Consider the following 23,599-nt stretch of genomic DNA (forward strand, 5'->3'; position numbering starts at 1 on the left):
CTTTGATATTCTGAAGAATGATAGTGTATGAGAATGTTGGGGTTTTTTTTATAGTCCTCATTTTAAGTGATGGCAGAGCAATGAATAGAACAATAATTTATTGAGTATTCACACACTGTATGTATACTTTCATTATACATTTATAGAAGACCTATTGTTTTGTGTTTTCTGCTGGAGGCTAATTTTGTAAAAGAATAGTCTAGAATGGACTCACTCGGTGCATGTGTTGTCCATTTGCCTGTCAGCAATGGTTTTGACAGAAAAAACAGGGAGTTTGAGTGACTGCTGGTCTGTCTCAAGGTATGGTAATGAGGCTAATTAGGAGAGATGAGAGCTGAACTGGATATGTGAAGGCAATTACCCGTGAAACTTTTGTCATGCTTTATCTTTATCAGATCTCTCTTTCTCTATTTTTGGCATTTGCCAGTGACACGCGGAATGGAAACATTTGAAGTGATACATATTTTAGAAAAGCGAAGTAAAGAAGGAAGGCAGAGGGAGATTAATATGAGAGCATCTCATTGTTAAACTGTACAACTTAACAAGGATATTGGAGTTCAGCAAGAAAAAACTTTGCCGATGTTATTCTTGTCACTTACATTTATATGAATTAAAATCAATTACGTATTGTAATAATGAACTTACTAGACACCTACAGTAAGTGTACATTGTTTTGTTTGCTCCTTTTATGTTATGAGTAGCTGCAGCAAGCATGTTATTAAACGTACTGCAAAGAAAAGCATGCAAAGAGCATGAAAAGAGAGTGAAAAGGCATTTAATTGTAAATTAACAAAAAAGCTGAAATTTTCACATTGTTATTTGCAGGAGGCGAGCGTAATTTACTTTCAGACTGTTTCTTACACCAGTCCAGTACAAACTGATTAGAAAAGAAGCACTGAACAGAGCAAATGAAAACCAGGTGTCACAAGTCTTGATGAATCAATGCACATAATCCACAAAGAAAGAAGGTGACAAATGAAACTTGCACATTAATGAGACCATAACCAGGCTCAATTACTAGGCCGTTTTGAAGAGCCAAAGTAACTTCACACATCTTTTTATGTTAGAGGGAAAAAATGACATCCTCTGAGCTCTCTGCACACTCCTGCTTCTTGCACTGAGTCAAAAGACAGTATACCTCTAATCCCCTTTTAAAGAGAATATAACATTAAAGAAGAAAAGTAACTATATAAGACATGCTCAATGACTTGTTAAAAGAAAAAAATACTTCATAATTTAGGTCGGTTTAGTGAACTTGTACATTTCATATTAGCCTACCAAATGTGCTTATAAAGTCAGCTTACGTACTGGAAGTCGAATTTATCTTAGCAGCATGCAATCCTCTCTTCTGAACTTGCTAGAAATATGCCAAAGAGTATGGCGAATAGATGTGTAATGATCAACATTTATTGCCCAGATATTTTTCCATTAAGCACCGGTTCTTTTCCTCAGATTTTGTTTTGCAATATGTGTGTTCAGAGCTTTGAATTTACTGCTAGCAACAACTTTACACATGTCCAGAATGCCAGTACAAAATACCTGAGGTCTACAATAATAATCCTAAATCTTACATGAAGGACTGAATTGTATTTTGTGTCTTTAATCTCATTTGCTTTTAGTGATGATATGGAAAGTTGCTCCATCTCAGATAGACCCATTGCCCACTTGGTACTCTTAAGATCTCCTTGTTCTGTCAAGCACAGCCGCCTCGCTGCTATCTGCACCCTCTTCCTCTTTCCCCTCTGTCCTTCACGCACGCATGTACACACACAAAACCACTCTTTTTTCTACACTACAAAGATAGGAAAAGTAGTTTATGGCAGATTATAGTCCACAGCTTCTTAAACAGCTTCTACTGATCTTTAGTAAAAAGGCTACTGTTGCCTCCATGAGAGAGTTTAGAGAACTCCACTTGCCATGGGCTTTTGCATGGTGGAGAAGATGAAAAACCTTAGCCCACAGTCCACATTAATAATAATAATAAAAACAACAACAACAACAACGACCACCAAACCTGGCTTGTCAGTTTTCTGCTGAATAAGGGAGTGACCACCAAAATGCCACTTTTAGTCATGAGCAAAAGCAGTGCCAGGGACACAGGACCTCTTCCCATGTGTCATACCCTTTCTCACTGTGGACTTCATGTTCGGTATTCACAATTATAAAGATCTGGAATATAGCTTTATGCAAAAGGCACAACTGACAACAATCTTTAGGTCGTTTGTCTGTTACCTATCAGCTTGACTAAACAGAAACTCCTCGTATGCATTCTTACTCCCTTCAGCTCCTCTTCTCCCCTATTTACAGTCTGCTGTATTATGCACAACGGCTCATTAGTATAAATTTACAAAGAGAACAAATGTGCCCGTCTCCAAGTGTCGCTGGGAAAAGGACTCAAAGTTATCTGATTCAATACTCCAATTAAATAACCTAAAGAAGTAATTTATTTAGTTGCAGAAGCTAACTTTTTTTTTTTTTTTTTTTTAGTGTGTCTGGATGTCTTTACCATAGTTTCCTAGCCAGTTGACAATGGCGGTATATAAACACTTAAAACATTTTATTATAGTACCACATTGTTGCAACAGGTAAGCTGTGGTACTCATAACGAATAGGTTACTAATGAAGTGTCATTTCCTTGCCTTATTTGGTTTGTGTTGCAACCTTAATTATATTTCGATTTTAGAATAAACTCTCCAAGTAGTGTTCAGGGATTTGGCCACACGTCTTGCATTAACATTAATCAAAATCGGGTGTCTGAATTCCCACCACGCTACAAATGTACCTTGGGATTGGTAACGGGGCTTGTGTGCGGGGGGTGGGCAGGCAAAGACTCCACCGATGGCTTCCTTTTGTTCTGAGTCTCGTTCGTGCTCCTCACACCTGAAATAAAAGATGGCAGTGAACACTGAAGCCCTTTGTTCACAGCCTGTGTCAGTGAGGACAGTGGCAATTCAAGTTTCCTCGCTCTAATCGGCATGAGCCCAGCAGGTCCTTCTTGCTGATATGCTGAGATGGGAACTGTAACCGCGGGGGAACAGGCAGTCTTTGGTGTTACCGCGAGATTTTGAACCTGAGGAGGAAAGGCTGGTTCAGATAAAATAAAGCTTCGTCTCCGTCATCATCCTCTGTGCCAACTAAGGCTTTGTGACTTTTTATCAGCAATTTGCATGATGTTAGATTTTTGAATTCTTCCGTATTTTCCTGTTTCTGGTTGCAAGCAAAGTGTCAAATATTACTGTAGCGGAGGGGAACTGTTTCGGCAGTTCTTGCGGACCCAGTGGAGGTGGTGCCCAGAGTTTGGTGAGACAGCCTGCTCAGAGGAGGCCCTCCTGACTAATTAAGTAGGCTCCAGGGGTTAGACTCATTGTGGTATGGTTTGCCGTGGATTGAAAAGTGTTGGTGGTTTTTTTTATGAATGTGTTGACCCAGTGGTGGCTGGTGGTCACTAATTCAGAGACGTGACTGTATCATGGGTTTAATACCAGAATATCTCACAGAACCAAAATAAAATAATCTCTTCAAGCCCTCTTTAATACACAAATGGAGTTTCCTCATTAAAAATAAGTTTTAAAAAAGCTGCACATACTGCTCCAGTACCAAACTCAAGAGAGTTTCTGTCTGGGAATCGGAGCCAGTGAAGCTCAACTGTTTATAAGTCGACCATGGTTATAAGTTGTGTTTTTGCAGCTTTTGCTGGCTACTTTGGAGCATCTTTAAAGAAAAAAAAAACCTTAAAAGTTGACATTCCATGTCTAAGCTAATCCATGATTTGCATCAGAAGAAACCTCCAGAAAAAAAAACAAAGGTGCCTTGACTATCCTATCTTAGAATGATGCATGCTGACTGACTGAAAAACAGGAAAAAGGAGTTTAGTTTAGTGCATTTCAAAGCAGCTACCTCATAAAATAAATAATAACTTTCCATAATGCTTTCGCATTAATCCATATATATGTAATGCAAATAAATGAATATGAAGTTTCATATCCTCCAAAGTTTACAATGATTCCACCATGTCAAGACAAACAGTTTCTATCTGTAGCAATGACTCATTGGTTTGGTGTAGCACCCCAAGACTCGTTTAAGAAAAATATAGTTATGTCCCTTTGGCTGACTGAGGCTCTAACATTTAATAAAACCAGAACCCCAGGCATTTTCTTAATTTTTGTCTTAGGTCCAATCTTGCAAAAGCTTATGGATGTGCTTAACTTTACACAGGTGAATAGGCTTATGAAAATAAATTAGATCTCTCCCATGTTTTAAATTCAGTACAACTTTTTTTTCTTTGTATGAGCAAGGCTTTTCTGTGCTGCTATAAAATTCATTTTTATTTCTACTTTATCACATTCAGATGCTTTCTTTGCTATGTTTTCTGTTTTAAACTAGCACTTTTAGAAATACAGTGTTCCCACTGTGGCATTGGCGAGAAAAAGAGAAAATACGTATTTGCATCTTGTATGGCTCCAATGAAAGTGCTTATAAAGATCGCCTTAATCCTAGAATCCAACCAAAAAACCATTAAAATTGCTAATGAACAAGCCAAGAGATACTGTGTAATGAAACAGTTAAAGTAGCACTTGTTTCCTGGCAATGATAGAAAGGACTTTTTCATTTTAAAAAATTGTTTCAAAAGCATCTTTCAATGTACAGTCCTTTTCATTTTGCATCTGTCTGCGTCGTGAGCGATCCTTTCACCCCCTTTTCAAAGCCATATGAAGCTTGCAATGCAGGATAATTAAAACAAATCTTGAGTAAACTGTTTTGTGGAGATAGAAGTTTGATGGTTGAATATATAAAAAATTGTAACCAGATGTTGTGCAGAAGCCATAGTAGTTTAAAGATCATGAGCTTTTTCTTTTTTCTTTTTTTTTTTGTACGAAGCAAAAATATTCTAATTGAAGTTGTCAGCAGGAGTGAGACTAATATGCCTGTATTTGATTAAATAATAGTTTATTTAACATTCAGTGTGGCCTAAAATTGGCTGAGACTAAAATACAGAAACTTCTTACTTTAAATTTTTGTATTTAAATAGAGTGAAAAGTAAATCTAGTTAATGTTAACATTTTTGCTTGATACTCTCAACTATTATATTATTTGTCCACTTCTGTCTCATTGGAGGGCACACACATTTTCTTCCTATTTTCTGATTAACTAGTTGGTTGATGGAAGAGATGGAAAAGGAAAGATGGGCAATAAAGTCTGGAATGCACTGGTTGATCAGAATTATTACTGAAATCTGGTAGAACTTAAGAGCATAACGCAAGCATCATCCAACATCCCTTCTTGCTAGTCCGTGCAAAGCACAGAAACTCCGGCAGACACATTAAGGGACATTCGTGCATGAAAAGGGTTGTGTGTTTTAAAAATACCAGAATATTGAAGTATGTGCAGTAGATTTCCTGGCAGTTATTTACTCTATATGGGATAGCAGTGTTTAATGGATAAACTCAGAAGTAGTGGCTAAGATTCTTTCACTAGATGATTGCTAATTCTTTCTGTTGCTTCAGTAATGAACATAGTGATGTCTTCTAAAGTCAGATGCTGAGACCCTTTCTTTTTTGTACTAGCTTATTGCTTAAATAGCCCTGTAATCTTACATGACACTGTGCATAAACAAGGGGATCCCCATTTTGCCTTCTATGAGTAAATGTTGTTAAAACCATAGGAATTTCATTCTCGCTCTTCTCTCTGTAGCTTTGGCTTTTTGCGTAAGAAGGGACTGTGTGACTCATGCTCCACAGGCTGCACTGAGTTTAAAAATGAACCATAAAGGCGTGAGTTGCTTGGCTTATTGGTGGCATGTGTGTATGTGCAAATACTTCCCGCAGGAACGCTTCAAAATCAGGACTGAGAGGCATTTTTAAAGGCCGATCTGTCTTTAAAATATCTCGTTCCACTTGTCGAGTGATGTTGCCTATGGTAGGGTTTCCTGATGTTTTCCTTTGCCCCCTGCCATGGGAGCAGCACCCTTTAGGTGCCCTCGCCGTACCCCTAGTGACTGCAGCTGCTGGGTCCAGCCCAGCCTGGCTGCACGCGGCGCTGCCCGGCCGCTTCCTACGCCTTCGCCTCTGTACCTGGGACTGCACCCAGTGCTTTGGGCAACGCTGATCTTTCAGTATTCCTACAGCCTGCCAGTAAACAGCGGACAAGGCCAAATTTGTAGGGAGATTGCAACATTCTGTAGAAAACTTGTCCATTACGAGGCCATTAATCACTGAAATGTAGTAGAGATCACAGCCCCGGTGTCCTGGTTTCATCTGGGATAGAGTTACTCTTCTTCCTGGTATAGCTGGTATAGTGCTGGTTTTTTTGGATTTAGTATGAGAATAATGTTGATAACACACTGATGGTTTTAGTTGTTGCTAAGTAGTTGTAGTGCTTATACTCTAAGTCAAGGACTTTTCAGCTCCCCACGCTCTGCCAGTGAGGAGGTGCACAAGAAGCTGGGAGGGGGCACAGCCAGGACAGCTGACCCAGCCTGGCCGAAGGGATATTCCCTACCATGTAACGTTGTGCCCAGTATAGAAGCTGGAGTTGGCCGGGAGGCAGGAATCACTGCTTGGGGACAGGCCGTTGATCACTGGGCGGTGAGCAATTGTTGCATTGTGCATAACTTGTTTTTTGTATATGCCATTAATATTAATATTAATGTTAATATTTACATTAACATTGGCATTAATATTAATATTGCCTCCTCTTTCTTTGCTGCCCAATTAAACAATTTTTGTCTCAACGCATGAGGGTTTTCTTCTGATTCTCTTCCCCATCCCACCTGAGGAGGGTTGGGCGAGCAAGCGGTTACATGGTGCCGAGTTGCTGGCTGGCACTAAACCACGACACCCTGCTGTGCATGGCATATGTGCTACAGTGCTAGGGGTATCATTCCTGAAATGCAAAATTATATAGGCTGTCCTGAAGGTAAGTCTACCATGTCTGCCCTGGTTGTGCCATGCATATGCCAGGGCTCCAAAGGTAGATATCAAGGCCATAGTAAAATCAACCAGTAACTATCCTTACCATAGCAAAAGCCAAGCTCAGTGCAGTCAGTTTTTTATCTTCTTTTTTTGTTCTTCTTCTAGATCTAAAACAGCCGGGCATCAAATCCATGCTAGCTCTGGAGGTTTTCTACCATCTTCTGCTTTCCTTGTGCTTTATGCAATAGGTGGAGTTATCCTGGGTCTGAAATAGGAAAGGATTTGTTCTTTGATTTGGCAAAAGAAGAGTTAGTTGCAAAACACTGATTTGTTGAATGTCGTAGCTAAGATGCTTAGCTTTGCACTGCTCTACAGGAACTTCTGGAAGTTGTTCTCTCATTAACTCAGACTGCTATTAATAAAGGAAACAGGGCCTGGTATTTATATTTTAGGAATTATTTCTGGGAGGTATAACTCATTGGTAATTGCAACCTGATTTTGGAAAGATCTTTCCCTATAAAAATCCATACATGTCACATCCACTTACATATTTGCGCATTATTCGAAAGAGCAATACTCCCTCTGTATCATGCCCAGATTTAAAGCCTGCTTTAGAGGGTCCAGGATGCTGGTCATAGACAGGTAGCATTGGCAGCCATCCCAAAATCTCCTCAAAGGGGCCAGAGGTTGTTACCGCATGAATCATTCAGTGTTCCCCACACCTTCCTCATCTTCCTGCTGATTTTACTATCAGGGTTTCACAGCCATGAAGTTTCCACAGCCATGTCCATTTCCATACGACTAGCCACTAAGGTGTGAAATCCTAGTCCATGACACAGAACCAAAAAATGTTTCCTATAAAATATATGTAGGAAATAAAGACCCTTCTCTTTTCAGTTCCTGAAAGAGGGCTTTTGGCAAAGATGCTGATGAAATGGAAGATTTTTTTTTTTCTCCTTGAGAAAAGACATGTCCTTATAAATGTCCTCCTTTCTGGTGTCCGTCTTTTTCCTTCTCACTCCTAAAGATTTTTAATGTAGCCTGTAAGCAAGTAGCGTCCATGATTTTGTACAGCATGTTTAAATTTAAAGGTTTCTTTTTACTTCAGAGTTGTGTATGTGGGCCTTCTGGATGCTTGTTTCAAAATCAGTTGAATTCTGACACTAGCAGGTGGAAGGTAAAAGGGGAACGGTTTCCTGACATTTTTTGCCTAAATAGCAAAGTCCGATGTATTGATCAGTAGAAAAGGACAAAACAGTTCCTCTTTGAGCCCGTGCCCTGGGCACGCACGCACGCATGAACACTTTCAGGCGACCCGATGGTCTTTGCCTCTCCAGTTACAACATGGATGCAGCCACAGCTGCCTGCGAGCAAGGCTGTGGAGCTGTTTCGCTGACACCACTTTAGAAAGGAAGCGGAGAGCTTGTTTTACAAGGCATTCCTGCACAGTCAGCTTCATTTAAGAAACCTCCGAAGGATGTGAAAAATAAGTCAACTGTGGGCTTGCAGGAGGGTTTTCGCCGTGCCTCTCCTTCCAGCCTGGTGCTTGATTTCTTGAACGCTGTTTTCCAGTCCTTCGCAGCGCTCTGAACTAAAGCCTGAGTATGTGACAGGGTGGGTACATTTCTTCCTCGCTGTGCAGAACTCATGATGGAAAACCCCGCTAAGTTATGTGTTTCTCTCATACTGCTCTTGTCAGGCTTCTGCCATTTAAGAGAAGGACTGTCCCAGCAGTAAGCTCAGCCTGCCACTTGCATTAGAAACCATTCCTTCAGTGAAATGCAATCTGTAGGAGTGATTCTGACAATGCAGATTTTGAATCTGGTGTCTTAAGCAATTTAAGAACCACTTATTTAAAGGTAGGAGAAAAATTAGACTAGGGACGCTGGAAGCACTGCTGTGCAGCTGCAGTTTTCTCTCTGCAGATGTGAATGAGTATAGAAAGTACAGAGGGCATACCAGTTTCTAGGGCTGCAAAGGCAGAAAACCCACAAATTCTGCATGAATGTTATTAAGATAAATATTGTTTATTACTTGTTGTTTTTTAAAAAAATTTTCCCTACTGGGTGATTCTCCTAAAAAAAAAAAAAAAGAAGAGGTCAAGGCAGTTTAGTTAATGAGGTTAAGCTTGATTAATAAGGGTTTCAGAGTATTCCTTTGTGCACACCAGTTACCATGACTTTCCTTTTTCTTGTGTTTTTACATGCTTCTACTGCCTCTAGTATTGTATCAGGAAACACTTGTTTTCTTTTCTCCCCCCCACCTTGTGTTATATCATAGATTTTAAGGTCTTCAGTCATTATGCTGTGGCTCTGTCTTGAATTCCATGAAATGTTTCCTATCAAACTAGGAGACCATATGCCCTTGTTGGCCTAAAATTCTCAGTGCATCATGTACCAGAAATAGAAGCTGGTAAAGATTCTTCAGAGATTGTGTTCACTTGTTCCAAAGACCTGGTTTGTTTATGGAAGGGATGCTTGCTGTACATAAACACTATTTAAGGAGAAATGGCTCCAAAATGTAGAACAGTTGTTCTCTTCTCCTTCTCATCTTAATGGTATTTTTAAGGAAAGCTATACAACACCCTATATTGAGTCTCATTTAAAAGTAGGCATTAGGATCTTGGTAGGAAAGAGCAAGCAGAGAAGAATTTTTGTACAACCTACATTAGATACTTCACTCAGTTCCTCGTAAACATTCTGAAATTATTTAGGGTGGAATTTAAAAGTAGGTTTCTCCATTTTTAGTAGCTGCACAGTTTTACAGATTGCAATCTGTAACAGTCTGGATGCTGGTCTATTTTAATTAATACTTTTATAGCCATGAAATCTAAAATATTTTATTTTATCAATGTAAAATAAATAGGAATTAAGGCTAAAATGGATAGAAATTAATAAAACATAAAAAGGAAAGAAGAAAGCTTCACAGAATCATTGAGGCTGGAAGGCAGCTCTGGAGGTCATCGAGTCCAACCCCACTGCTCAGAGCAAGGTCAGGCAGAACAGGGTGCTCAGGGCTGTATCCCATCAGGTTTTGAATATGTCCAAGGACAGAGACTCCACAGCCTTTCTGGACAACCTGTTCCTGTGTTCAGTCACCCTCACAGTAAAACAGCTTTTCCTTTGTGTTCACATGGAATTTCCTGTATTTCAGTTTGTGCCTTTGGCTCTTGTCCTCTCACTGGGCACCACTGAGAAGAGCCGGGCTCCATCTTCCTTATGTCCCCCGTCAGGTACTTATTGATAAGATCCCCCTGAACCTTCCCGTCTCCAGGCTGCACAGTCCCAGCTCTCTCAGCCTCTCCTTGTATGACAGATGCCTGAGGCCCTTAATCACCTTTGTGGCCCTTCACTGGACCCTCTCCAGTACATCCATGTTTTTCTTGTACTGGGGAGCCCAGCACTGGACACGGCACTGCAGGTGTGGCCTCACCAGGGCTGAGCAGAGGGAGGGATCACCTTCCTCAACCTGCTGGCAATGCTCTGCCTAATGCAGCTCAGGAGGCTGTTGGCACTTTTAGATGGGTTGGCTTTAAAAAATAGAAATGTGAGTGGGTTTTTTCCTCTCCTTTTCTTCTTTCCTCCCCCTCTTTTTTTTTCCTTCTTTTTTTCTTCTTTTTCTTTTTTCCTTCTTTTTTTCTTCTTTTTCTTTTTTCCTTCTTTTTTTCTTCTTTTTCTTTTTTCCCTTCTTTTTTTCCTGTCTTCTTTTTTTTTCCTTCTTTTTTTTCTTTCTTCTTCCCCCCCCCCCCCCCTTTTTCAGGAGATGCCTCCCTAGGTGGCTGTAGGGGTTGATCACAGCTCTAGTCCATTCTTACTTCCTAAAGCTCTCAAAAAGAAGCCATCAGATATTTTTGCTGAAAGTGGGATCACAGGGCAGACTACGATGATTGTTAGAACCAACCACTTAGACACAGACTCTGCCTTATTGTCTTGTTATCTGGAAGTGTTTGGAATGGATTGGATTAGATGAAAATGTCCATTATAAAAAGGCCACTACTTTTCAATATTTACCACACGGTGGTATCTGGGATACCACAGTTTCTCCCTAAGCTCACAATAGGAAATAACTATGGTAATTGTGTGGTATGGGTTAGCAAATGTTGATTTTTCTGAATGGAAGCCATTCTAGCAACAGCACATAACAAGATCTGCAGTGAAAGTACGGTCCTAAGCATATTGAAAATAATAGGTGGACATAGTCCACTTTGGATCCCACCCTAGTAACACCTTTCTTAAGCGGACTGCATGAGACTCAAATTATAGTTACTTCAGTTTCTGAACAAGTATATAAGCTGTAGCTGCCCATATGAAACATTTTCTTGTTATATTTTTTCTTTAATTAAAATTAATGGTCCTAAGGGGAATTTTTTAAAGTACAAGTAACAGGTAAATGTTACCTCACTGGCTTTCACCAAGAAGTAGACACCTAATTGACATTTCCTCTCTGAGTCCTGAAGACTTCTATGAAAACTTTAGATCCTCATTTTGTAATTTTGAATAAGAAATTATTCTTCCAGTATCGTTTCCAGATTTGGGGTGCAAATGTGGGAGGATGTAGGTGATCAAAAGGCAGTGGGACTGAGGCCTCTAAGACACTTAATGGCTTTTGAAATTTTTACCCCTGAGGAGCCTTTCCCCTGCTGATTTTGGCAGCCCTCAGCCAAAATCTACAAATGAGAGTTCCTCCTCTCAGCTGCTGGCTTTCTGAGCCATTTTCTATATAAATAGAGATCACGTGGACTTTAATAAGGTCAGGGAATGTTTTTTAAATGTCTGTGATTTTTTTTTTCCTCAAAACTTAATTTTGCCCATCTGATTTCTGTGGAAGTGGGAACAGATGCCAGAAGCTGAGAACTCCAGCAGCTTTGTGCTCACGCTTACAGCAGAGCACTTGCGGGATTGGGACCCCCAATTACTATCACATGTAGAGTTACATATTGGCTCTTAGCTGAGATCTGCAAATGCACCCTGGTTCTTCTACCATGTCAAAGTTAGGGGTGATTAAGGAAATATGGATGTATTTTTGCTCCATTTTTATCTGTTCATTTGATGAGTGAGATTACTTCATGAAAGAAGCGATACATGGGGTATCTTCTTGAACATAAATCTTCTGGTATTGATGCCTAAACTTAAGCATCTAATTCCGTGTTTAGGCACCTTCCTGACTGGCTCTTTATCTCAGAAAGTGAGTCTGTTTATAGCAAAGTCTAACTGTTGATTTAGATTCCCCGTTTGAGACAGCAGGGCTTGGATATTTTTGCCTTATGCCAAGAAATGAAAGAGTCAGAAGCATTTCCAGTTTTCTCGATGTCTCTTTCAGGGTGCTTAGTGCTGAAGTTACTACTTTTATCCAGTTACTGAGTCTAATTTTGTACATTTTATAACAGTTCTTTTGTGTTTCTAATTTGAAAAAAATGCAAGAGACTCATAATGACTTAGATTTGTTCTCTATTCTCAGCTATCAGACGCTGAGCTCGTCTGGAAGCACACGGCGTTCAGAAAGGAGCCGCGATCTGTGTGTACGAGCGCTGAGTTTTCAGGCAGCCGTTCAGCTTCAGAGCTGCTGCGTGAATCTCTTTCAGCTAAGTGCTAGTGGAGAAGGGTTTATATTATGTAGGGGCAGGGATCGCAGTTCCCAAACCAGGCTCCCTCCATCCTGCTTACGCACACTAGTGCCTCACCTAACCATTTTTTGTAAGGGATAGTAGTATTCCTAAATTGGACTTCTTTTATTCAACTTATTTTTGTTTGCTTCGTGTGAGTACTTTTCTAAAATTGCCTGAGTGGCCAAACTGATTTAATAAAGTGAGAATAAGTTTAGCCAGAAACTTAGCAATTCTTACAGCAATTACTAGAAAGGACTGATAAAACCTGTTGCGATACCAACATAATTCTGGGGAAGATGCTGAGAGATCCTGCTGGCAGCTTTTTACTGCGTGAGGTGATAAAGTGCGAAAACAGGACACAAATTTAGGCGAACTGTAGTTTAAATACTCACGGGCACACCTCAGCAGAGATAACACATTACCTTGAGTCAATGTACAGGAGGAAGGGAGAAAAACGGTGTTACACTGGGGGAAAACAAAGACAATCAGAGCTTTCTTCTTGAGCAGCTGCAGCCAGTCCCGCTAATGGAAGTGCAAGAGCCAAAACTGGCAGCACAAGGTATGCGTTCGTTTTTACAGATGGCAATGCAGACAAGTTGGTAATTGAGAAGGAAGTCGTGTACGTGAGCCGTTTGATGGGGGACAGCCCATTACAGTGCTTTCCTGTGTAATTGACTCCGTGAGTTATTGGAGGCAGAATTTCTATTCCTCTTGAATAGGTTTCAGTTGCTGCAAAATGACATCATTATTGTGCGGGAAATGCAGGTTTCCACGTTGCTTTTTTTTTTTTTTTTTATTGCTATTGGTGTTAATAAAACTTTTAAAATTAATTTTTGGGTTGCCTCTGTGGAGGTCTCTGTTGTACTGCTGGTAGTCAGTGGCAAAATACGCCAGAAGCGAGATCACATCATAGTGTTCTAGCTGCTGTTTAAGGCACTGGAAGAGATTTAAGGATGATCAGCTTGTGTGAATTGATGGATAAGACCTTAAAAATAAGTTATATCTAGTAAAATATGGCTTTCTAAAAAATCGTACTTTGTGTAGAATGATTAAGTAAATATTTAACTCTTTGCAAACAAGACTAACATATAGTGCCACCAGAAAATATTTCTGTGTTCATTTCAAATGCCCCATACCATAAATATATATGTGCGCATTTATTTAGTCTGTGCATATGTATTTGGCCCAACAAGATCACATCTATTTTTACACACAGTGTTTAAAAATCAAGTGCCGCTCACTGTGGCAAAGAGGTCTAACCTTCAGAAAAAGTTTTATTGTTTCATATTTGTACCACTGCAGATCTTGAGGGGGAAACTGTGAAATTACCTTCTGTCCCTCTTTGGATTAACAAGGAGATACACTGTGAACTACATAATTTTCACCGATAAATACTCAAATGAATGAAAATTAGTAAGTCATTGTAAAGTGTGATTATTTATATGATGCCACAGTTGCATGTGGCTCTGAACGGATGCTTAAAGTGATGGTGAATTCCTGCCTGTGGAGCCCAGGCTGTGGCTGAAGGTGGGTGTCTGGATCCGGCTCCCTTCCAGCCCAGCAGCAAAGGCTGGGTCAGCTGTAGCTTGGGGGAGGAAATAAAGGTGAGGAGGTGACGGCAGTGAAGAGATCCAGCAGCAAGTGATTTAGTGGCTTCTTTGCATAGCTGTGTTTTTCTTAATTTAATAATTTAATTTGATCAGCCATTGTTTTACTTTGGTAGCAATCATGACATCCAAAACTAATATCTTACTAAATGCTTCTTGATAGTAAGATGCAAAGAATTTGTAGTTCACTGTGTGTTTTGTGGGGTATGGGTTTTTTTGAGTAGTGAATGCCATGGCCTCTAAGATAACTTTACAAAATGCAGGGAAATGCTACAAATGCTGCGACAAAATCTACTCATCTGCAATTTTACTGCTGATAAAAAATAATTGCAGTTTACACGCACATTAAAATACTTACTCTCCCTAAGGGATCGGAGGTAGGATTCTGAAAGGCTGCACTAGCAGTAATGTTTCATTTACTGTCTGGTTTTTTCCCTCCCTCTCTAAAATCCCCCTCATTCCTCTCATTAAAAGTTTGTAATACAGCGTATATCATAAAAAGATGCTGTCACAATAGAGCATTAAAAATTCCACTAAATTTTTTATACGAATTAGGTGTGTAATTTTAACCTTCCTCTTGGCATTTTTCCTTTCTTCCTACCTTGCCTTTCCTAATCTCTTTCTTACGCGTCTTTCAAATACAGCTCTTTAATGTAATTGTTCTTGAAAACGTCTTAGATGAGGAGGTTTGATTTGGCACATTAAATTTACTTCAAAAGGCATCTGTTAACTTATAGTTAAGGTTGAAAACAACTTCTACTTTAACACTCTGCCTTATGTGTTTTGCTTGTTCTGACAACTTACGCTTTGGGGCCCAAAGTCGGCTGTGCCTGGTCTGTTCCTGAAAGCTGTCCAAGTTACAACGGGAAGAAAACCCAATGACTTTCTTTTTAATTTGGACGCAGTTACAGCAAAAGCAACTAGGATTTTAAAATGTGAAACTTTACAGGGACATAGTTGTGGCTGTTTTCATAGTTGAGAGAGAAAGCAGTTTTGATTAAACGCGTTCAGAAAGGCCTGAGTGCCTCTGCAGCCGAACAACTGAGGGCTGAAAGATTCTTTTCCCATCTGAAACAGCAGAAAGTAGCACTTACTCCAACATCCAGATGCTGCCTCACTGCCCAGGTTTTAAACTTAAATTAATCTAAGCCTCACCCAAACTCGGAGAACTAAATACCTCTTCGTGTAAGGACGATACCTGGAAAGACCTCACAGATGTGAAACGAGAAACTCCCGAATACTCACAGCAGTGCGAACGCAACGGGCACAGATGTAACCGTGAGGGCGTCACAGGGTTTTTCTGAACCGTGTGGTACCAGCCTGACGATGACAGGCACGAGACCAGCCGTTACAAGTGATCCTCCCCGCAGCGGGTCACCTGGCGCACGCTGAAGCGCGCACGCGCAGGTGGCCCGGCGCCTCCCGTTGGGACCTCCCGTGTTGCCAGAGAGCATCCAGAGCCAGTGTTTTGCCTTTTTTTTTTTTCTTTTTTTTTTTCTCCCTTTTCAGTGAGGCATGTATGGTTGTAGTTCCCAACTTTGTCATTGGAAATGGGTCACGGATACGATGATTCTTGAGTAACATTTTACGATTTCTCTGCACTTCGTGTTCTGGAGCTGCGATTGCAACGTGCTCCGTTTCTGGCATGGTGGGAAAGCCAGAGATGGGCAAAAAATCCACTCAGGCTTCATCGTATCATCGTTTTGTGATGGGGAAGTGAAAGTAATCAGCAAAAAGACAAGTTTTGTTGTGTCCAAACCAAGAGGGTGATGTAAGAAAAATGCTTGGCTGGTGCTTGTGGAGCCTATTTGAGTTTCTAAAAGCATCTTCTGGCAGAAATTTTGAAAACAGGATGTATTTGGCACTAGCAGAGTGTCAGGCACCGTTGCTTAGTCTAGCTAGCTAAAAAGCCACGGTTCCTGAGCAGTGTTTTTGGCTGTCCTTTTACAACATAAATTTTGCTACATGAAGTTCCATTGAAATAATAACTGAAAGTTCAGTACATTTTAAAATATTTTTTATATAATTGTGTGTGGTAATGATATTTCTATATGGCTGCAAAGTTTGAAATCATGGAAAATGTAGAGTCGTGTTTTTTAAATGTAAAGCAGGTTTTATGAAAAACAAGGGCCTGATCCTGTCAAGACGCCTGAATGAATTACTCTCTGCTGTTTCATTGCGTAGCAGAAAGCACTACTAAAAATACCCTTGTTTCAATGAAATATTGGTAACTAGTGAAAATTGTTTAAGGAGTTAAAAAAAAATTAGGCATTCAGGCTTGACGATGTGTATACCAAGCTTCAGGCTTGTTCAATTTGAAACGGTCAAGATATGAAACCATAAAAAATGTGAGTAAATACTCTGCATATTAAGGGTTGTTATGCAATTTCATGCTTTCAGCGTGGTTCTTACTGAGGGAAAACGGTAGAGAGATCTGCAATACATGTTTGGTGAATAATTACAAACTTTCATAGCTTAGCTACATAAAAATAATAATCCACTTGTTGCTTTGCTACTACTAAAATACTAACATGTATGCATACTTTTTATCCCCAGAGCAAAGCTACTATGACTGTAGATTTGTTAGAAAGTTATCTGCAAAACTTGAAATCCCCTCTGCCCCCCAACCCCCCAGTTTTGGCCAATCTCCAAATTATAAACAGCTGAACTGATTTAAATAAAGTTTTCAGTACCAAAAAAGAAAAAAAAAAGAAAAAAAGAAAGTTACATCTGGGCTGACAAAAACACATGCCAAGTTTCAGCCCAATGTGATTCGAGACAACCATGAACGCCCAGACCTAGGAACTGGAATGGAAATAAAGACAGGCTCTTCACTTGCTGTGGCCCCTTCAGGATTTGGGATTGCAGTGTAGTGGTTATAAGGCTCCAGATGATTAAAGCTTGACTTAGTAGATACATATTTTAGTTATTTAGACCCTTTTGGCTTATTCTTCCAAGGATGTATAGGAAATTTTCATGGATAACTCCAGTTAATGCTAGTGGCATTGATCGCAGATTGAAACCTTTTTATCTGTGGCTCAAACCCTCCTGTGACTTGTTATGTCAACTTACCTTTTCTGGGATGATCTTAAGGGATTTTTTTTTTTATATCTTTACTATTATATCTTTACTACGATAAGTATGTGTTCACGTTTGAAAAAGAGCAAAAGGTTCCATAACATATTTCTTGAAAATGCTGGCTGGGATGGTGCTTAGCAGAGCACTTGAGCACATGGCTGGGTTTTATGGAGGCTGTGGGCCATAGCTGTTGTGCAGACTCTGCTGGATTTGAGCTCAAGTGCCTATTCCTTTGTGAGACTACCCGGAAGACCAGCAATATTGGCCACTTTTATTTAGTATAGACACTGAGTGTGCAAAGCCAGAGAGACTCATGCAGAAGTAGTATCATTACTAACAGTAGAAGTATCAGCACTTTTTAAAATTCAGCACCAAAAAAAAAAAAAAATCAGATAACTTCTGTTGGCCAGTAGCTTTTACAAAACTTGGTATATGGGAAGTAAAAGCCTAGGTTTTAGGGTTTTTTTTAAAGAAACTGTATTGGTTTAAGAGAATAGGACTACAGGCATTGTACGCTTTTAAAAACAGCCTCCGTTTTTTCTTGCAGACATCATCAAAATTTCTCAGGTGTATTTTGACAAGCAGGTCTGTTCTGTGGTTAGTGGGGTCTGGGAGTCAAGAATATTTAGTTCAATTGTGCCACAGTCCTGTTTCACCCCAGGAAATCCATTCTAAAGCTGTGTGTCACCGCTATACAAAGCTGTTTCATAAATAAAAAGCTCAACAAAGTAACAGCATTTAACTTTTTCCAGAGGTGGTTTAATTCTTAATTCATTAGTATATATAATCTATCTTGGAAATAATCATTGTTGATTATCCTGTACCGTCAGTAATTAATGCAGGAATAAGAGAAGGTAAAGAAAGATAAAATGCAATGCTTGGAACAGCATGTGAGATGAATTTACACACTCTGCGTTAAATTTAGGGAAGGATGTTTAGCTGGACTATTTTGAAATCTTGAATGAATAAATAGTTTGTAAGTACTAAATGAGCACAGGTAGAGGTTTTTGATATATATAGCTACTACTGCGTGTTTTGTAGATTGTTGTCAGCTGTCATCATTGTATTATTTCATTGCAGCTAATGTCCAGTTTGAATCATATCTTTCTTTTAAAAAGAGTGAAAAAATGAGTTATCTTTGTCAATGTTTTAAAGATATCATCATTCCATAGCATTCAATGAAGATTTCAGTGTTATTACACCTTCTGTCTCCATTCAGGTGTGTAAAAATGCAGCGTATTAGCTAGACCGCGCTCTATATTTTAGAAGTCTTCCATGACTTTATAGATGGTATTTCCCAAACTCAAGGAACACAAACAGAAGTGAAAAGGTGGAAAGGCTGACTGGGATTAAGACTCCACTTGGTTGATACACCACACCAAGAAGCCATAGGCCGGCAGACAAAAAGTAGGAATGGAAAGGAACAGTTCTGCAGTTATATCTGGATCCTGGCCATATACAGTCATTTTCACTTGGAAAATTCTCGCCCTTCAAGTGGACCAAATTGGAGTTAGTTTAGTGAAGCTTTATTGTACTCTTAAGGAAAATATTTCAGCAGCCAGGTGAAGTTGTGCAAGGATATGCAACCACAAAAAGAACTAGGAGCTTCAGCTTACTTGTAGGCGAGCGTGCCTTCACAGTGAGCTGCGTCTCATATACACAACTAGTTAGATGTTTGCTGAAGGACATCAACTACCATTTAGTTCTTCCCCTAGTCACTGCTTCTGATTTAAGTGACAAAGTAGGGGATGATGTAAGGGGGTAAGAGAGAGATTATCTTGATGACAATCTCCATTTTATTATATCACCTTAAAGTAGCACAACCTGCTGTACTAATGAAATTGTGTTCTTGGTTTAAAAGGGCAATTGTGAGCCTGACTTTGTGCTCACTAAAAACATTTCCCCGATCTTGTTAAATTATTGCACTCATTTCAGATTTTTATGGCTGTGCAGCTTACCAGCCCTCGTTTCTTTACGTTTCATTCATTTTCCTTGTATTGATGATTAATGGAGGATGTCGAACGTTAGGGTGAGCAGGCATCAGCAAATGCAAGATCATAATTAGTTTAGCTGACGAGGGCCTCTGATAGCACTTGCATCTGGATGGAAAAATTACCCTATAGGGAACTGGCTGCTCACCAGGTCTTTTTAGTGATACATTGTGAAACACCCGATGAATCAAATGCCCTTTCAATGCCAAGAAAGTGTTCCAGTCTTGAAGCCAAAATTATGTCTGCAAAAAGCTTTCCATTTGAAATGTATCAGAGTACAATTATAACCATTGTATTTTTTTGGCATGAACACCAGTCTTCTACAGTATGGACTAAAGTTAAATAAATTACTTAAATTTTATGAAACACTGAAATTTTGACTTATAGTGTTAGTAATTTTTAATTTATAATAAAATTAGTTTTTACCCAGGCAGTTTTTCCCTGTACTTACCCATTCTTATCTTAGATGCTGAAGTTTTCTTATTGATTTTTTCTTCCTTTGCAAAAAGGGAACAGAGTTGAAATTCAGATTTTCTTTTCAGCAAAAGAATTCCATTTCCTGCTTATTATATTATTTGTGCCCACAAACACAGCCTGACTTTTGTTTAAATGAGAAGTTTAATGAAATCATTACTCTGTAGAAAGAATTTAACGAGCAATACTCATAAACATGTCTACTTTTAAATATTCCTGGATGATTATGAAAGCTGATGAATGCACAGCTCAGTCTGCTTAAAAACCGATTTGTATTTAGGAAAGTTGTACTGTGCCTTTCTTTGCCTGACTAAAATGAAATAAAATAAATCTATCAATCGATGAGACAGTGTTTTCTGGGGTTTCGGATGCAGTTCAAAAGAGGTCTCATTAAGAATACTGTACTTTTATTTGTTACCCTTTGTTCTTAGTGGGCGGTGGGAAATACATGGTTGCTTATACCAGTTCTGGAAGTAAGTGGGCAAGACTAGAAGTCAATCTCATGTATTCATTTAATGAAGTATAATCTCTGTTAAAGGAATTAGCATGATGCAGATACAAACTGTAATTAATTAAGGTGGTGGTGTTTCAGAATTCTTGTTACCAATCACTCTTTAAAATCGAGCAAACTAAAAAGAAATAATCTGTTGTGAAATGCGATGAGCAAACCAGGAGAAGTTTACAGAATGTTCTCTGCCAGCTTCCAGAGGGGTTTTTCAGAATTTGCTGTTTAGAAACCATCATTAAATGCACAAAACCTGAAGTTCAAAAAGTTAAAGCTGTTATTCTGAAAAGGCTTTGGTGTTTCACACACCTCATCCATCACTCTAGGGTTAATTATAATGAAAATCAGTGGTGCCTATTAAGCACAATTGAACCTGACCTCATTATGGGCAGTGTGGTTTTATACTGTCATTGTTGCCAGTCTAAAGACAAAACTCCTGTGTTGATTTGTCCTAACTCCGCAGCTCATGTGACTCACCTCTGACCTGTTTTTTTTTCTTTGTGTTTTTTTTGTTTTGTTTTTTTTTTTTTCCCTTTTTCTTCCCTATTTCAGAGACGTAGAGGCTCGGGTGTTTTTTGTGCCAATTGCCTGACCACAAAGACCTCTCTCTGGCGAAAGAATGCAAATGGTGGATATGTATGCAATGCGTGTGGCCTCTACCAGAAGCTTCACTCGGTAGGAAGAACTTACTGGTTTGTTCAGAAAAAAAAGGGGTTATGCAGCTAAGCTGGGCAGCTGTGGTCTTGTCTGGTTGTGTGATTAGTACCACTCCCTGGCCTGCAGTTCATTTCCTAACAGAGTTTTGCAGTATGGTCACTTTGGGATCAGATGTGATTCATTATGAAACGGGCTGGGATGCTGTGGGTAGATGTGTTTGAGATCACCATGATGCATTTAATTATTTTGATACAAAATAAGGGGAAAATTATTTCTTTTCTGGGAATTCCATTTAAAGGCATATGATATGTTGTGATGAAAGCTCTCTAAATTCAAGAGCTCATTATAAAAAAAAAAAGATTCTTAAAGTTGGACATCACATTTATATCAAAAATATCCCTTGCTGTGGTTTTTGTTTTCTTTCACTTATCTTCCCTCCTTTATTCTTGACAGTAAATTTCCTGGAGATGTGGGGTGGTGGGTTTTTTTTGTTGTTTTTCCTACAGTTCTTATAGTCTGCTGGAGGATTCTGAAATAACTCAAGGAAGCTACTCACTTGATGGCACTCGTCACTTGGTGAGGGGAAGATTCACCATCCCTCAGGGTCAGGCAGGGATTAAGTAATAGTCATGGACTGTCTATATTGCCTTTCATCTTATCGACACTTGGCTTGGTCCTGAAAGATGTTGAATGCTCTGGTCCAGGTCCAGGAAAGCCATGCTTAAGTGTTTCTCTGGATCAGTGCCAAAATGCTCAGAATCTTTTAGGTTAAGACCCACTAGTTAAATATTATCCCTGCTATCTTTAATAGAAGCACATGGGAGAGTCAGGTGACCAAGATTTGACTCCAATTAATTAATTTTTACAACATGCTCGTGAAGATAAAAAGTGTTACTATTTTTCAGAAATAGAAACTGAGGCAGCCTTTGGGAGTTTGCCAAGGCAAACGTAACAATTTAGGCTTAGAGCCCAAATCAGAAATCTATGTTGTGACTGAGAGTGCGTATTTTTAAAAACTTTTTTTCAGAAATTCCATTTTATTTATTCCATTTAGATTTCAAATGCATTAAGACTCCCAAGTGCCTATGCCTATTTCTCTTTAAATTTGAGGCATAAGCTTCTAAATCGATGAGTAATTTCTGTGAATTTTACCCTTGATCTTGAGTACAGGCCATATAACAATCCTGTTTACTCAAGGTCCTGTCCAGCCCACTTAAAAAAAAAGATTCCAATTTTTGCAAGCAGCAAGACCATCACCGGTCTGAAAGGTTAGCTCTGTTTGCCATGTGCTGTCATTCTGAGGTCAATAACTAGTTTTAAGCTCAAGAACAACCCAGACAGTCAGATAACATCTGAATGGGAGAAGATGGACTAATGCATGATCTCTGGCCAGCATCTTGGCCAAGTTTTGCTGAAAGTATCATCTTCCTGGAGATCTCTCAAAGTTCTAGTTATAATGTCTAATTTAAGGAAATTGATCAGTGGTAAGCATCCACAAAGATTTTAAAGAGGACAGTTGGGCTCTTTAATGTTAATTTGATGTTTGAGTCCAGTTATCTGTAGAACTTCCATTCACAGCCTCCATTTTCACATTTTTTTAATATACTTTTCTAAACAATGATGTTGGAACTTACTGTGATTATTAGCATAACTTTTTGAATGGATAAAAGCTACAAGAATCAGTTTTGAATTCAAACATGTAGCTCAGATAATTCTTATGAACCAATAAGAACAAACTAGTGTGCTTCCAACAATAGCAATTAGCAACACAATGTCAAACAGCATTTTATGCATATAGAAGGTGAGAAGCCAACACTATCTTTTAGCCTCACTGTTCAACCATGGCAATAAGCTGTCATGCTTTGGGCATTTGACATTAACATCTTCGGTTGAACTTTGACCAAGCAAACGTGAAGGATTTAATTAAGCCTCCACTCTACTGTGGTTATGATAACAACTCCATTGTAAGTTGAAGTCTGAAATAATCAAACAAATCTCTCCTTTGGGACACCTTTTGAGACAGTCCCATGCAAAGAGATGCTCTTTAGACTGGCACCAGAAAGATGAAAGTTTCTTTTATCTGTCTGCCTGTCTAGCTAGCTGTCCATGAAGAATTACACTAAGGTATTTGTCATGTATGTTTTTGAGTTAAGGAGTCTAGGATGATGCAGTTGTTACGTAACGGTGTGAAACTAAAAATTCAAGGGCATAGAACTGTTCCCTTCTGTAGGCCACCCAGTTAAACTAAATTATACTACACAGCTGAGTAAAATTCGCCTATAGTAGGTTTGCACATTTTGTAGCTCCTTTTTGATTGGATTATCACTATCTATAACTACTGTCCTCATTACCTCAAGAATGTGTATAATACACTAACCTCTAAGGTCCCTTTTTTCAGTTGTATTTAATAAGAAGAAAAATCTTTGGTCTGTCAGCTACTACTAGGTGGTAGTGACTGACAAATGTTAACATGGTAGTGATCTCTGCTATGAGTCACATTTCCATTTCTATGATACTCTTGAATAATTTTTCAACATATTTTCAAAATGTTCAGTCTGACTAGGGGTCATTTACATGCAACTTGCCAGGTTTTTCACATTTCTCTCCTCTAATGCAGATAACTATGTTAAGAAATGTGTAATAATATTCCAATGGTCAATTATTAAAACAGTTTTAGTGAAAATAATGCTTCTAGTTCACTGCAAACTTATATACAATATTCGCAATTTCTTACAGAGACAGGTATATCCCTTGTCTCTCCAGAATCACGA

At 39.1% G+C, this 23,599-nt stretch overlaps 1 protein-coding gene across 1 annotated transcript in view; it reads left to right on the forward strand.

The window, feature by feature from the left end:
• Positions 1-23,599, forward strand: part of TRPS1 (transcriptional repressor GATA binding 1) — a gene marked incomplete at its 5' end in the record, with an annotated part of 175,368 nt that overhangs the window by 147,419 nt on the left and 4,350 nt on the right. The window contains one exon of the mRNA XM_081996671.1: positions 20,724-20,846. Within this exon, the coding sequence (XP_081852797.1) occupies positions 20,724-20,846 (123 nt within the window). The remainder of the gene's footprint in view (positions 1-20,723; positions 20,847-23,599) is intronic.

The sequence above is a fragment of the Phaethon aethereus genome (assembly GCF_964289735.1).
Source record: "Phaethon aethereus genome assembly, chromosome: 2".
Classification (NCBI taxonomy): Eukaryota; Metazoa; Chordata; class Aves; order Phaethontiformes; family Phaethontidae; genus Phaethon; species Phaethon aethereus.